Source organism: Phaenicophaeus curvirostris, chromosome 1, assembly GCF_032191515.1.
Source record: "Phaenicophaeus curvirostris isolate KB17595 chromosome 1, BPBGC_Pcur_1.0, whole genome shotgun sequence".
In the NCBI taxonomy this organism is placed as follows: domain Eukaryota; kingdom Metazoa; phylum Chordata; class Aves; order Cuculiformes; family Cuculidae; genus Phaenicophaeus; species Phaenicophaeus curvirostris.
Genome location: NC_091392.1, coordinates 51,845,570 through 51,860,195, shown reverse-complemented (window position 1 = coordinate 51,860,195; position 14,626 = coordinate 51,845,570). Strand labels below are relative to the sequence as shown.

Genomic DNA, 14,626 nt, shown 5'->3' with positions numbered 1-14,626 from the left:
AAGATTTGAGTCACTTACAGGTTGCATCCCATCTCCTCCCGCCCTCAAGACACCATTGAGTTGAGACATTTGTGTTATGTGCTCAAAGAATATACATCTTAACATCAAGCTACTTATCTCTCTACACTTTGATTGTAACCCCATATTTCTTACCTGCATATCATTCCTATTGATGCTTTTCAATGTATTTTCACAAACAGTATCGTATCCCCAGCCACCACCAAGCCCTCATTCAGTCACAAATTGTTATAATCAATTATTCTTAATAACATCAACTTGTTCACACATATACAAGTCTCAGGAATCCTGATGTAACGAAGTATTTCAAGAGAATTTCTGATTTAAACTCAGCAAGATAGACAGGATTCATTGTCTTTGTGATTTGGCTGATAAGAGCCCAGGAAAGCAGTGTAAAGCAAGCTGGACAAGACTAATTGTCCTCGTGTAGTTACTCAGTGTTTAGCGTACTCTGCCAAGCTGAGCAGTTCTAAGCCATAGTCAGATTCCCTTGAGGTATACATTGGACTTGCCCATCCTTCATTATCACCACCAGGTATGCCCAGGCCCTTGAGCAAAAGCAACCCCACAAATGGGTTTGCCTTTACCTGAAGCAGGAGAAAGCCAACCACTTCTTCTGCTTTATGTTGAAAGTCAAACTGAGAGGGACTGTCTTCATTGGTAGATCCCCTAGTGTTTACTGTCTATCTTGAGCTGGTATACTTAAGTGTCTTTCAAAAGACCTACTCGACAGACATGCCAAAGATGCTGTCTCTGCTTCTCCATTGTATTCTATCTCCCACCTAATAGCATTTTACGTATGTTTTTAAAGAGAGAGCTTTGTGTGTGGCAATGGGTTGAGAAGGAGTCAGTGCCAGTTCTCACGAATCCCTCTTAAATTACACACGTGTACTCTGAGGACAGCCTGGCCAATGACCTGATTTCACTTGCAGACAGAGAAGGAATGTGTGCAAACATCATTTCAGAGGAGGATGGCAATGGTAGTTTCCTAACGAACTAAATGGGTCCCTTTGCAAGATTCTCTGTAGTGAAGCAGATGGGGAAAAGCAGCACCCAAAGCAGATTCATACTGGGTACCTTTGGTGTAGTAGTTTTCTCGTGTCAGGAGCTGAAGATGAGGACAAGTAGGAGGTCTTTTACAAGGATTTTGAGGTAGAATGATAAAACATTTCTGCTGGAAAAGAGTCTTAATCTACTAACGGGAAACATAACTCCTCCAAACCCACAACTAAACCACGTCCCTAAGTACCATGTCTACACTTTCTAAATACCTCCAGCAATGGCAATTCAAGCACTTCCCTGAGAAGACTGCGCCAGTGCTTGAAAGCCCTTTCAGTGAAAAGCTTTTCCTAATCTCCTATCTAATTCTCTCCAGGCACAACTTAAGGCCGCTTCCTCTTCTCCTGCGACTTGCTGCTTGGCAAAGGAGAGCGACATTCACCTTGCCACAACCTCCTTTCAGACAGCTGTCGACAGCTGTAAGGTCTCCGCTCAGCTTCCCCTTTTCTAGATTAAACACGCCCAGTTCCTAAGCTGCTCCTCCGAGCAGCTCTTCTCTAGGCCATGCAGCACCTCTTGGCTCTTCTTTGGAAGCGTTAGGGCTCCTCAAGGTCTTTCTGTAGTGAGGGACACAAAACTGCACACGGTATTGGAGGAGTGTTCTCAGCTGTGCCAAGCAGAAAGGGATAATCACTTCCCTAGTTCTGCTGGCCACACTGCTGGAATGGAAGCCACGATGCTATCAGTCTTCTTGGCTGCCTTGGAACACTTCCCGCTCCTATTCAGCACCTACTGAGCAAACACCCATGTCCTTTTCACGGAGCGTTGACACTACAAATCTCACTGCAGTGCAGGAATGGTAATTTCCCAACTAAGTGAATGTGTCCCTTTGTAAGCTTCTCTACAGTGAAGCAGAAGCGGGGAAACTGTGTGAAATAAGCACTCACAACATCGTTGCGCTTTTTACCACCTTTGTAGGCAGACACTTGGTGCAAGAGGCAGTATCGGAAGAAAAGTGTTAGGACCCCTCAAGGTCCTTCTGTATTGAGGGGCACAAAACTACCCTTGGCATTTGTGGAGTGGTCTCAACAGTGCAAAGCAGAAAGGGATAATCTCTTCCCTAGTCCTGCTGGCCAAACTGCTCTTGCTGCAAGCCACGATGCTATTGGTCTTCTTGGCCACCTGGGAACCCTTTCCGCTTATATTCAGCACCCGTTGAGAAATGCCCCCAGGTCCTTTTGCGCCAGCCAGATTTCCAGTCACTCTTGCCCCTTTTTGTCTTGCTCTAACTTTATATCATTTTTAGCACGGCAGCAAGGACCGGAGCTTTGTGAGTGGCAACAGGTTAAGAAGGAGTCAATGCCAGTTCTGAATTATCTTTTATATTACACAGACTGATTTTGTAGCTTTTGAGGACGAGCTTACCAATGACCTGATTCCACCTGGAGACAGAGAAGGAGCATGTGTGAAAGTCATATCAGAGGAGGACGGCTTTTCCAACCTCTGCCCAGTCCCAGGGGAACGTCCAACACATTCAGCTACAAGAAGCTGCTGGAGAAGAGGAAGGGCCAGTGAAAGCTTTGCAGAGCCTTCCCCAGCTGTGGGACACTTCAATAGCAGTTACTCCAAAATCTGGCCTCTGTGCCACTGGCTGCTTTCTGCTTGCCAGCAATCCTTAGCTTGTCAGCAGCCTTTCTTCACCTGTGAGTTCCCCACAGCCGATCCTGCCTGAGAGGGAAAGCAGGATCCTAGCAGTGTAGTGATGGCATGAAGGGAAGGTGCCAAGTCCAAAGCTACCTTAGGTTCACAACATTCTTGCACAGCATTACTCACTCTCTTGGCAGCCGAGGGGTAGGGAGGGATGCAGAAAAGCTTAGTCTTCTGGGGTGCTCTTCACTGCAAGAGAAAAGGCCCATTCTCTTGCCCCTTTACGCTCAGCCTGTGGACCGCAGTGGTGTACAGCAGCTCCACAGAGATGTTCATTCCTTCACAGGCACCAGATCCTGCACTGGAGCTGTGTGCCTTTAGCCTCCCTGTCCTGCTGCCTTTGTCCAGGCACCCAGCCATCATCTTGCTGGGAGGAAGGCACAGCCCCAGCCTTGGAAGGTGTTCAGCTGCCTACAAGCTACCACAAGGAATGGCCGTGCAGTCCCAACAGCACAGAGGATCCCTGCAAGCCCCATCTCAAACACAGATACCCCAGGCAGCTCCTGAGCTGTGCACATCGAGCCTCTCTTTGCCCCAGACACTGAGACACGGGACTCTCCCATGGTGATCCTTTCCAACGATTGATTTTGACAGTTATATTGTTTTAGGCTATTGCTCTGGCTATTGGAAAGTAAGCATTGGTAAGTAGGAGAGAGGGGGCAAAAGAGAGAGAGAAAAAAAAGAGAAGAGGAAGAAAAAGAGAGAGAGATGTCACCTCCCTTTGTCCCACAACGGTCCTCTGAGAAGTCTGTCTGTCTGTCTGTCTGTCTCAAGGTCCTTAATGTGGTGGGCATGCCACAGAGGTTGCCAGAGAAGACATCTTTTTATGCAGCACTGCTCCAAGTCCCTTCCTCCCTATGAAGACCAGAGGTGAGAGGAGACATAGCCTCTCTCTTTGTATGTCAGGCAGAGCTCTGTGAAGGTCCATGAGGGGCTCTTGTATTACTTACCCCCAAAATGCTAGGCAAAGAATTCATGGATCAGTAAAGCATTCATGGATCGGTCAAGCACAGCTTCTCTTCTGCTCTGACTGGCTGATTCTCTGCACGTCAGTTCTGGGAACGAAGCCCCACTTCCATCATGCTTCCTCGTCAGGTGCAGTTCCCATAGACACAGCAACTAGACCTCGGAACATAACGTTCAGAACACCAGCTGATCCAAGCCAAAAGGGTTTAGAACATTCTAAGTGAAAGAGCTAATTTGCCTGCGGAGTGCCTGTCAGAGTGATCAGAGGGGCATTACTGGGAAAAGTAAAATAGGTCCTTCTAAACATGAGACACAAAGCAGAGGAGAGGTGACAGATTCTGTGGGATTTCCTTGGGCCCTCATACACGCAGAGCTCACAGAGTAGCACTGGGTCTCTGACGTGACTCTCCTCCACCCGTGCCATATATTTCCATGAACTTCCTTGGAATTTAATCCTGCCCACTTTCTAGTGAACGTACGCAACTAGGACAATTTTGATATTTTATGGGCATGGGGGTGGCAGGCATAAAATGTAACAAGAGATGATTGAACAAAAAGCCCCTGTTTCTACCAGCTTGCCTTCCTTAGGGAACCAGTCTAAAGAAACACAGTGTCAAGGGTTGGTGGGTGGGCAGGCTCACGAGCTGGCTAGGCTCTACTGCTCCCGGCAGTCAGTTCCAACAGAATCCTAGGACAGCTGGCCAGCTAACTAAGAGCCCCCTCCAAATGCAACTGGTTCTCCCTCTGAGGGCTGCAAGGCAGGATGGCAGGGAGAATGGTGGGTGGGCATGAGCCCTTGTGGGACAGGGAGAGGAAGAGCACAATGCCTGGCTGTGGGAGAGCACATGGAAAGATAGGCAAACCAAGAAGTAATACCAAGAGCAAGACAAACCCTGGTGAAATTACATATGTGAGGTCTCATTCTGCAACACACTCTGGCTCCAAGCACAGATATTTGAATCATAGAGTCATAGAATCATAGAGTCATAGAATCATAGAATCATAGAATCATAGAATAGATGGGGTTGGAAGGGACCTTAAAGATCATCTAGTTCCAACCCCCCTGACATGGGCAGGGACATCTCAGTATATGAGGTTACCCAAGGCCCCATCCAGCCTGGCCTTAAACACCTCCAGGGATGGGGCATCCACAACTTGCCTTGGCAACCTGTCACAGTGTCTCACCACTCTCATGGTGAAGAAATTCTTCCTAATGTCTAATCTAAATCTGACCCGTTCCAGTTATTACCCATTCCCCCTTGTCCTATCACCACAAGCCTTTACGAATAGTCCCTCTCCATCTTTCTTGTAGGCCCCTGTGTGTCTCCCCAGAAGTCTGTCGTGAAGAAGACCTCTAAGAGGAGCTACAAGAAGCAGTGAGGTACTGCCCAGGCACAGGGGACAGGCTGGCATCTGGATGCTGTGACCCCGTTCCCTGTTGTGTGTCTGCTCCTTTTGGTTATGACTGTGTGGAGGAGAGCTTCGGGACAGAGAAGCTTTATCCCTGTGCCCATTAAACACAGATGCCCCACTCCCAAGTGTTGAAAAAGAGAAGGAGTGGGAGAGGGATGCTGAACAGTCTCTAGTCACCGGTACTGCAGCCAGGCCCCAGATACGGATTGAGCAAGGCCTCTCCTGGCACGCTATAAAAACTCAGAGGCTGTACCAAATCCACAAGTGGCTGTGAGTTGATGGCCTAGGACATCCAAGACATTGGGACAATGGGCAGTGGAGGGAAGACAGCAGGACAGACGTGAACCTCTTGACGGAAGCTGGTAAATGCTTCACAGGAGATAATGCTTGTCAAAGTCAGCAGCTGAAAATAAGGACTTACAACTTAATGAACTTATAAAACAGATTTCAAACGAATCCAGTGAAGAGAAAAAGAAGATGGAGGAGAAACTTAAAAGTAGAGACCGATGTATTAATAGCCTGAACAGAAATGCCTGGAGATGTCTGAGCAAAGCAAAAAAAACCAAAGACAAATTGAAACTTTATTGAAATATCTGACTGATCTACGAACACTGTATGATATACAAGGGCAGACTAAACAGCTACAAATTTTAGAAAAGAAAAACAAGCAACTTCAAGAAACGAAGCTGAGAAGCTGCAGTGCCTGAAGCGACGGAAGCATCTGCAGGTGATGGGCATCAGCCTATTGGGAATGGCGCTAGCTTTGGTTTGTGCGTATTCTTGCCTGGTCTTCAGCATCTTCTACTTCATTTTTCTTGCACTTTTCTCAGAGGAGAGAGAGGGCTGGAAGGCAACCCGCATTGTACTCATCATCAAAATTATAACTCTCTCTGGAGTCCTGGGTACGTTTCTTTTCCAAATCTCACAGTGGATTCACCTCTCGGATTTCACTGGGGGCTTCCTGGCACTGCTTGGCACTCAGGTTCTGCTGCTGCTCTAGATTCTCACAGCCATTATGAACCTCAACTGGACCAAGAACACACACCTGTATCAAGGCCCGTGTCCAGCCATGCCCTGACACATGGCTGTGTCCAGCGCTCCTGCAGCCAGCAGGCAGCAGACACCGACAGCCCCCACCCAGCATACGAGCTCCAGGGAATAGCTGAGTGGAACACCACCCCTTGGCCTAGGGCACAGCATCAAAGCAACAGGATTCCGGGCCCTGACCCAGAGGACAGTGAAGGAGACCCACCAGAACACGGCAGACAGTGGACACAGCCCCCTGAGTATAGCTAGCCTAAAAAAGATCACCCTGATGTATTTCAGAACATTACAGAGTCCTCCCAGCCTGTCCTGTGTGTCGGCACCAGCATCAGGAGGTGATGGGAGAGCTGGACTGTGGTCGTTGCCTCCCGCTGTGCTGGCTGTGCTTCCAGAAGCGTCATCTGCTGTTGCTTGGAACTCCTGCTCCTCTTGGCTTCCAGGTCGGGCATTCTCCTCACCTTCCTCCCACTGTCGATTCTGACCAAAGGGAAAATGACGATACTCAGCTGTGCACAACTTGACCCCAGGAGCACCCCAAGGGGTAGGGAGCAGCCCTTCACAGTGGAGGCTGCTTTTGTCTCGCATTGCCCAGTGGGGCAGCTCGGGGATACAAAGGCAGCTGCACTGGCACTGGCACCTCTGGGACAGGACCAGAGCTGCGTCCCCACCCCCAGGGATCCAGGCTCACCTCAGCCAGAATCACCAAGGCCACATCTGCTCATACCAGCAATACTGGCAAACAAATCCTCTAAGGCTCATTCTGGAGTGTTAAAAAGCAAACATCCTTTATCAGGCCTGGGCAACACGAGGGACTGATCTCCATCAATCAGGTGCTGCAACACAAGTGCTGGTTACAGAATACATCTCCCACTCACAGGCAGACAGATAAATCTTCCCAGAAATCTTGTGCATATTCTATTACTTCTCCATCACACTGATCCAGTCCAGGAGCAGCCGCTGCTGGACGCCCCTCGCCACCTCCGCACTAGAAGCTGTCATACCGCCCCAAGTGGGAAGCACAGGCACCCACGTGCCCCAAAGCATCGCTAGGGCAGCGTTCTCTCATCAGTCCCAGCCCTTTTTGCCTCCAAATCATGGATACAGGTGAGCAGCAAACCAACCAGGTGATACAAGAAGTAGTTCCTGCTGCATAAAGTGGAATATTTTTGCTCACCCAGGGGGAATAATGGACACCCAGATGCTGACACAGAACTTGACCTGATGCATCTCATGGCTGCGGGGCTATTGGCTTTTAGGTGGGGATGGTGGCAGGGAAGAGACATGATATTTGGTGAAAGTTTGCAGATGACACCAAGCTGAGAGTTGGTGTTGTCACACCAGAAGGACAGGATGTCATCCCGAGGGACCTGGGCAAGCTGGAGAAGTGGGCCTTTTTCTGGTGGTTGTCTCTGTTCATTTTTCAGAGATCTCGGAGTGTGGCGCCACCAGCCTAACTCTTACTCAGACTCCCTGATGCTTCTTAGCCTGTCTACTTCCCCTCACAGCTCTGCCACCAGGCTGAAGAGGTAGTCCACTGGATCACAGCTTATACATCTTTTGCCTCTACTGCCCTCTGTTTCCCCTGCACGCTGGTGTCACTCCCTGCAGCCAGAGACGTGAATGGCTGTGTCTTCCTGGGAGCTCAGTCTGGGTTGACACCTCCCTTCTGGCAGGTGCAGTGGATGCAGTCTCGCCAGGAGGACACCATGGCTGGGCTCCCTCTCACTGACTGAACTTACCTCTTAACCTCGGAGACAGACTGCACCCTCCCTGCTCACCCTGCCTGCAAGGGATGCAGGCAACTTGCTGGGTGATCCCATCTGTGTCCGTTCCATGCATTCCAGAAAACCACAAATGTCTCAGGCTCTTCCTATTAGTTCTGCTTACAGATCAAAGGCGGCATCAGCAGCTCTGTTCCTGTACCATCCGTGTGTGCAGCATCACGTGCAGGAAGGCAAAGAGCAACAACACGGGGTCATAGCCAGATAGAAGCCTCGGAGGGCTACACAAGGAGAGGGTGCCCTGCCAGGCTTGCCTGGTTGCCAGGACAGAGGCAGGAACTTGCACAGCGTGGGTAACGGACACACAGAAGCTGACACAGAATCAGGGTGAAATTTCCTTTTGAGCTGGGCAGGTGATAGTTGGTGATCTCGGATTTGCATAGGAGTATTCTGTTCCCAGCTCAAGTCTAGGATTCCCTCTCTTGTCTGACTCTTTCTATGAAACCGCTAAGTATCCTTGGGCAGTGCACTTGCGTAGCTTGGAGCAAAGAGCGGTGACTGACTGAAGCAGTTGATGGCAGGGATTAAGCAGAAGCTTCATGGGATTTCAAGCCCCCCTAGTGGTCTTTGACAAGGTCCAGAAAGGAGCACTCTGAGAAACAATTGGATACTCTTAACTCTGAAAATGTTTGATGCTTTGTGAGCTAAGGTATAGTAGGAATTGATGGAGTTCAGTGGTCAGAGCTGTGAACAGGGGAAACAAAGGGGCCTACCACCAGCCCCTGGTCTCACCCATAGCATTCATGAACAGAGATATCCTCATCTCTGGCTTCCATTTCTCTTCTACTTCAGATAATTATGGGGAGTTAAAGCCCTGGTCCTCTGAGCAACATTCCATATCTGCCGGAGCTGCTCCTGTTGCCACCTCAAGGTCTCAGCATAAGGGCAGTCTAGAAGAGATGCAAACACTCCAGAGAAGAGGAGAGATTGATGATGGGCTGGCCCAATTCAGTGGTTTTCTGAGACGATCTTGCTTCCTGAGTATCATCTTTGGGTAGCCAGCTCATGGTGGCTTTCCTCCAGTCTAAGCTGCTGAAAGGAACAGAGGAGGAACCTCCTGCCCCTGTTAAAAGCTTCCACAGGGGAAGCAACTAGGGTATTAATGCAGAACACCACCTAGGAATTCTTGGATACAGCTGTTGGAAAACTCTGTGTACACAACGCAGGACATGACTACACCTAGTGTACCGTTCTTCTGATATCCACATGCCAAGGCCCTTTTGCCTCATCTCCAGTTTTGTAAATAACTGCTTCGTAAAATGACCGGCACACTTTAGCGGGGACTTCAAATAGAAATACATGCATTGTTCCTCTAGAAGAAACAATACACTTTTTCCTCAGTAGGACAGATCAAGAATGCTCGAGGAACAGAAGGATGCCTCCTTACTCCGAAGGTGGCCACACTTCTTCTTTGCTAAAGCGACACTGGAAAGTAGCTCTGGGTTAAATTCTTCACTGTGGCAAGCTTACACTTGAAATAGAAATTCATAACTCTGTGCTAGAAATCCTAAATAGAAATGAGTGAGGCGGTCAAGGTTGCCACACCAGAGGATCCTGTGTCAGATACTGTGAAATGTAAGAGAGAGAATATTTGAAATCCAGAAAATTTTTCCTGAGTTTTGGAATGTAATCTGAAAGGGTAATGATGAAAATCAGTCATCTCGAATGATAGCCCGCTTCATCACTTTTTATGCAATGCTTTAGTATCATGTTCAAATTAACACAAGAAAATTCTACGAGGGTGGACCAGGTTGGAGTAGGCTTTGAGCAACCTGATCTAGGGGAAGGTGTCCCTGCCCTTGGCAGGAGTGTTGGAAATGGATGATGTTCCCACCAAAAACATTTTATGAGTCTATGGTTCTTCAAACTTGTGATCCTCTGACTTCCACAGCCTCCATCACCCTGACCCTCCCCCTGCTGCCCCCCCACCCCCAGCCCTGACATGACACGCCCCAACAAACCCCACCCCCAGCCCTACCCCTCTTTGTGACACCACAGTAAACTCCCCACCCCTGTCCAGACACCCTGCAGGCAGCAGCCCTCAGTGCTGTCGGGGCTGTGCCTAGACTGGCAGCACTTCTCTGCCTGGCAGTGACGAGAATCAGTTCTTGGTTCTTCTCACCCTCCCCTCACAACCTCCCCACCCCTACGCTCTCTCCACCCCCATCCCCATTGTACCATGCAGCGCCTCACCAAGCACCTGAGGCGGGCATGGGAGCGACTGTCATGCCGCAGCGCTTCTGCGGCTGTTGATGTGGCTGATGAGCCCGATGAGCCCAATGAGCCCAACGAGCGCAACGAGCCCCAGGAGAAGAGCCAGGACGGACTGCACAGCGTAGCCATCAGTGGTCACCTGGCCAAGGCGCATAAGCACCAGTGGTGGAAGAGGCTTCGCATCAAGAGACAGTCTGCAAAGAAATCGTAAGGCTCAGGCAATGCCTGTTGCTAAGTCTCCAGCCCCTTGGCTGGAAGAGGGAGGAGGACTGCCCAAGCTGGGACAGGAGCCGGTGGATGCTCCACTCTGCCCTACACTGCCGTGCCCTTCCCTGCTCTGCTCTGCTAGACTGGTGCCTGTGAGAAACCTTGTGTGGAGCTCAGCAGGCCTTCGTCCAAGCAGAGATGGCTCCTTTCCTCTTGTCTGACTGAACACCTGGCTTGAGCAGGGCATGTGCTTCCAGGAAGACACCACACAGCCGTGCCGTTGCTGTTTAGAAATCCCTAATCCCCTCTGTCTCTGGGACGTGTCTGATGTGGGACTGATCAGGGTTAAAACCAGAGTTCTATACAGGCTTTCCAGTCTCCATAGATGTAGGTAGCCTCCAGAGACTCCTGCCTTCCAAGACACAGTCTCTTTTGCTGTGCTTGATGGCTGGGCAGCCCTGCTGGAGGCAGAGACCAGTGCCTGGGCACAGGAGTCTCTTTGGGCAGGGAGCCCAGCGGTGGGTGAATGAACTGCATTATGCCTAGGAGCTGAGCATGCCTTGTCCTGCTACAAACCACTGCCTGACACTTCATGGCACTAGATCTCAACTTCAGTCCTTCTTCCCCTGCCCCTCTCTCAGCCTGGATTGATGGGAAGCAGGAGGGAAAGGTGCCTGTAGTAAAAGTCCCTTTAGGAAGACAGCAAGCTTAAGGATTTGCTCTATCAAAACAAGATGTTCATTCCCTTGCCTCCAGGCTTCTGGCAAAGTATCAGTATGGCGTTAACACACCATTTAGCGGAGCAGACTTGACCTGGAGCACGTTGTTAATGTTTTCTTTCCTTGTTTGTTTGAGGGTTTTGTTTTGGTTTTAGTTCTGCTTATGAAGCAAACCTGAAAGCAGTCTCTCTCTGGAGCACCAAGAGACCCTCTGCCACGGGTGTTAGAAGAGAATGCCTATGCAAAGTAGTTAAGCAGTGCAGTGCTTGGAATGCAACCCCCATCTTTCTTGGTCCCTTGCTACTCCACTTAGGAGCTCTTTAAAAAAACGGCTCCTGAGACTATCCGTGGGAATACCTGAATCCCTTCAAAATGAGGACTGGGTTTGAGGAGATGTTAGCCGAGCATGATGTGAAGAGTTGTTGTAGCATTACTGCAGCATCCTGATGAGGTACAAGCCTTGTAGCTAGATGTCGGTATTCCAGTGGGCTTATTATCCTCCCCGACCCTCGAAGCAAAGAGGGGATTTATCAGATGCGACTGTAGCCAGCAGGGATGAGTTACTCCAGGGACAAGAATAGGTGGCAGTAGCATGAACGTGCCTGTAGTCAGTGTTTCAGTCTCCACTACTACAGTCGTGCAGTAAGTTGTGTGTGAGTTACCCTTTCTCAGAGGTCTATGAATATAGGTAGAATGGCAAAGAAATGGCCGTTAAATTCCAGCAGAAAGTGTATGCAAGTGTGTGTGTATTTTTGCGGAATGCATTCCCTTCCTTTCTGTGTGTAGTGTTACTGACCATCAGAAGGATGATGCAGAAGATGACAAGACAGAAGGATGTTCTGCGTGGGGCACAAAAGGCCAGGAAAAAATGGAGGCGGCTGCAGCCTTTCCCAAGGATGAACCTATATCGATGAAAGAAGGTAGGACGCTTGACCATGGAGGAGGCTATGGGGACAGATAGGAGTGGCCTGTATTCTGTGCCTTCTGACAATGGGCTGGACAATGACATTATCCACGAGCAGAGAGAGACGGAGCATGCTCATGTTCCATTTTGGGGAAGGATGGCAATGGTAATTTCGTAATGAATTAGAAGGGCCACGTCTTCCAGATTCTCTGATGGGGAAAAGCAGATGGGGAAAAGCAGTGTGAAAAAGCTTCCACAGCTCCTTTGTGCTTTTTGCCTCCTTTGCAGATGATTTTCCCATATTAGACATTGAAAATGAAGAAAATGATGAGGACGTCTTGAAGGACTCTGAGGTAGAATGATAAAATCTGTAGTTATGGCACAAAATTGCACACGGTATTGGAGGAACGGTCTCAGCAGTGCCAAGTCAAAAGGGGCAATCACTTTCCTAGTCCTGCCGGCCAAACTGCTCTTGCTGGAAGCCACGATGCAATTCGCCTTCTTGGCTGCCTGGCAATCCTTCCTACTCATATTCAGCACCTATTGAGCAACACCCCCCAGCCCCTTCTCCACCAGCCAGCTTTCCAGTCACTCTTGCCCTTCTCTGAAGGAGGCAGTGGAGCCCCACTGGGCTGACCTGCTTCTGGACTCCTTTTCCTCTGCTGCTTCTGCCACACCTTCTCACGGGGACCTTGACGCACCAGTGCTGTAGACAAGCTGTTCAATTAGGACTGAGACAATGTTAGGGCAATCTAATGACTTGGCTCTCCTAGCAGCTGCCCTTTGAGCTTGATTTCTAGTAGAGGACTGATGCAGTTAAGCCTCCTGCCACTTAGAGTCCTCCGAAAACCTAGGTGGCTTCTGCTGCGAGAAGAAATGCCTTTCCACCACTCAGCTCTCTTGCAGATCCCATCCGTGTCAAAGGATTGCCCATAGGACCCACAATCTAGACAAACAGGTGCTTCTGCCTCGCCCCTGTGCATCTTGGGCTGGTGTACTTAAGCCCCTTTCAAAAGCCCTACTCAACAGAAATGCCAAAGATGTTCTCGGTGTTTCTCCCTTCTCTTCCATCCCTCACCTCTAACATTTTATGCATGTTTTCAAAGAGGGAGCTTTGTGCGTGGCAATGGGTTGAGAAGGAGCCAGTGCCAGTGCTCACGTATCTCTTTTAAATTACACAGAAGGAATCTGTGCCTTCCGACGATGAGCTGGACAATGGCATTGTTCCAGAAGATGGCAGAGACGGAGCATGTTCGCGATCTATTTTGGAGCGGCATGGTAATGGTGAAGAAGATAGCAAACCTATGGCAGCCATCTGTGAAGCATTTGGACAGACATATGCAACTCTGGGACAGTTTGCAGCAGCTGAAAAGAAGGAATTACAACTCAATGAACTTATAAAACTGATTTCAAACAAATCTAGTGAAGAGAAAAAGAAGATGGAGGAGAAACTTAAAAGTAGAGACCGATATATTAATAGCCTGAAAAAGCAATGCCTGAAGATGTCTGAGCAAAGCAAAGAAAAACAAAGACAAATTGAAACCTTAATGAAATATCTGACTGATCTACGAACGCTGTATGATATACAAGGGCAGACTAAACAGCTACAAATTTTAGAAGAGAAGAACAAGCAACTTCAAGAAACTACGACTGAGTTAGAAACGAAGCTCCTAGAGGTCCGGTCACAGTGCAGAGAGAGAGAATTGCAACTCGTGTGTCAGAAGGAAAAAGAAAAAGAGCTGGTCACAGTGGTACGGGGTTTACAACAGAGAGTGGAAAAATGCCTGGAAGATGGTGTTCGCCTTCCCCTGTTGGACAAAAACCAGCTTCTGAGTGAGAATGAATGTCTCAAAGAGAAGAATGAGAAAGCCAGTAAGGTCATAGAGAATCAGCAAAATCAGATAGCTGCACTGATTTTAGACATGCAGTCTATGCAAGAGAACCTTTTGCAAGAAAATCAGGTAGTGGAGCAGATGATAAAAGGACTGGAAGAAAAAGACAGGAAAATAGAGCAGTTAAAAAACATTTTCTCGGAAAATCGAAGACTGATGGAAGAGAATGCCACTCTGAAAGAGCAGATGCGGCAGGTGGAAGATTCCAGGCAGCCAGTATCGGAGAAGATGCATATAGCAGACCAGTTGTTCAAGGAAATGTCCCATTGCATATTTGAGTTGAAAGCACTGTGCAGTATTCTGACTCAGAAAGCCCAGGGTGAGGAGCCAAATCTTTCCTTACCGCCGGAAATACAATCACTGAGCTGTTCAGCTGATGAGAATGAAAATTACTGCAGCGCAGAAAGCCTTCCAAAGAAGCTCTTGGACGTTTCTCAGTTACGAAAGGACATTGATGAATTAAGGACTATGATGTCAGACCGTTGTGCTCAGGACATCGCGGACAATTGTACCACTCAATAACAACATTTATTAAATGCTGCTGTGTCACAAGTCTTTGCATTTTTATTTGCATCATTGAATGGAGTGGTACAAACTACAAGAAATCTTTTCTCCAAACTCCTGAATGTAGGAACAAGCTGTGAAGAATGATTATTTGGATGCTCCGTTTCCTTCATTAGGGCTCATTTTATTATTTTACCTAGTTTCTGGAATCAAAGCATCAAAACAGCCATGCTGCTACTACTCTCAGTCTTCTAAGCT

General features: G+C 48.7%; 1 protein-coding gene across 1 annotated transcript; it reads left to right on the top strand.

The window, feature by feature from the left end:
- The first annotated feature begins 10,107 nt into the window (after positions 1–10,107).
- On the top strand, positions 10,108–14,386 carry LOC138727171 (centrosomal protein of 85 kDa-like). Its single transcript, XM_069869839.1, has 4 exons — positions 10,108–10,349; positions 11,855–11,988; positions 12,261–12,325; positions 13,154–14,386. The coding sequence occupies exons 1-4, from the start codon at positions 10,108–10,110 to the stop codon at positions 14,384–14,386; spliced, it is 1,674 nt and encodes a 557-aa protein (XP_069725940.1).
- Positions 14,387–14,626: the final 240 nt, after the last annotated feature.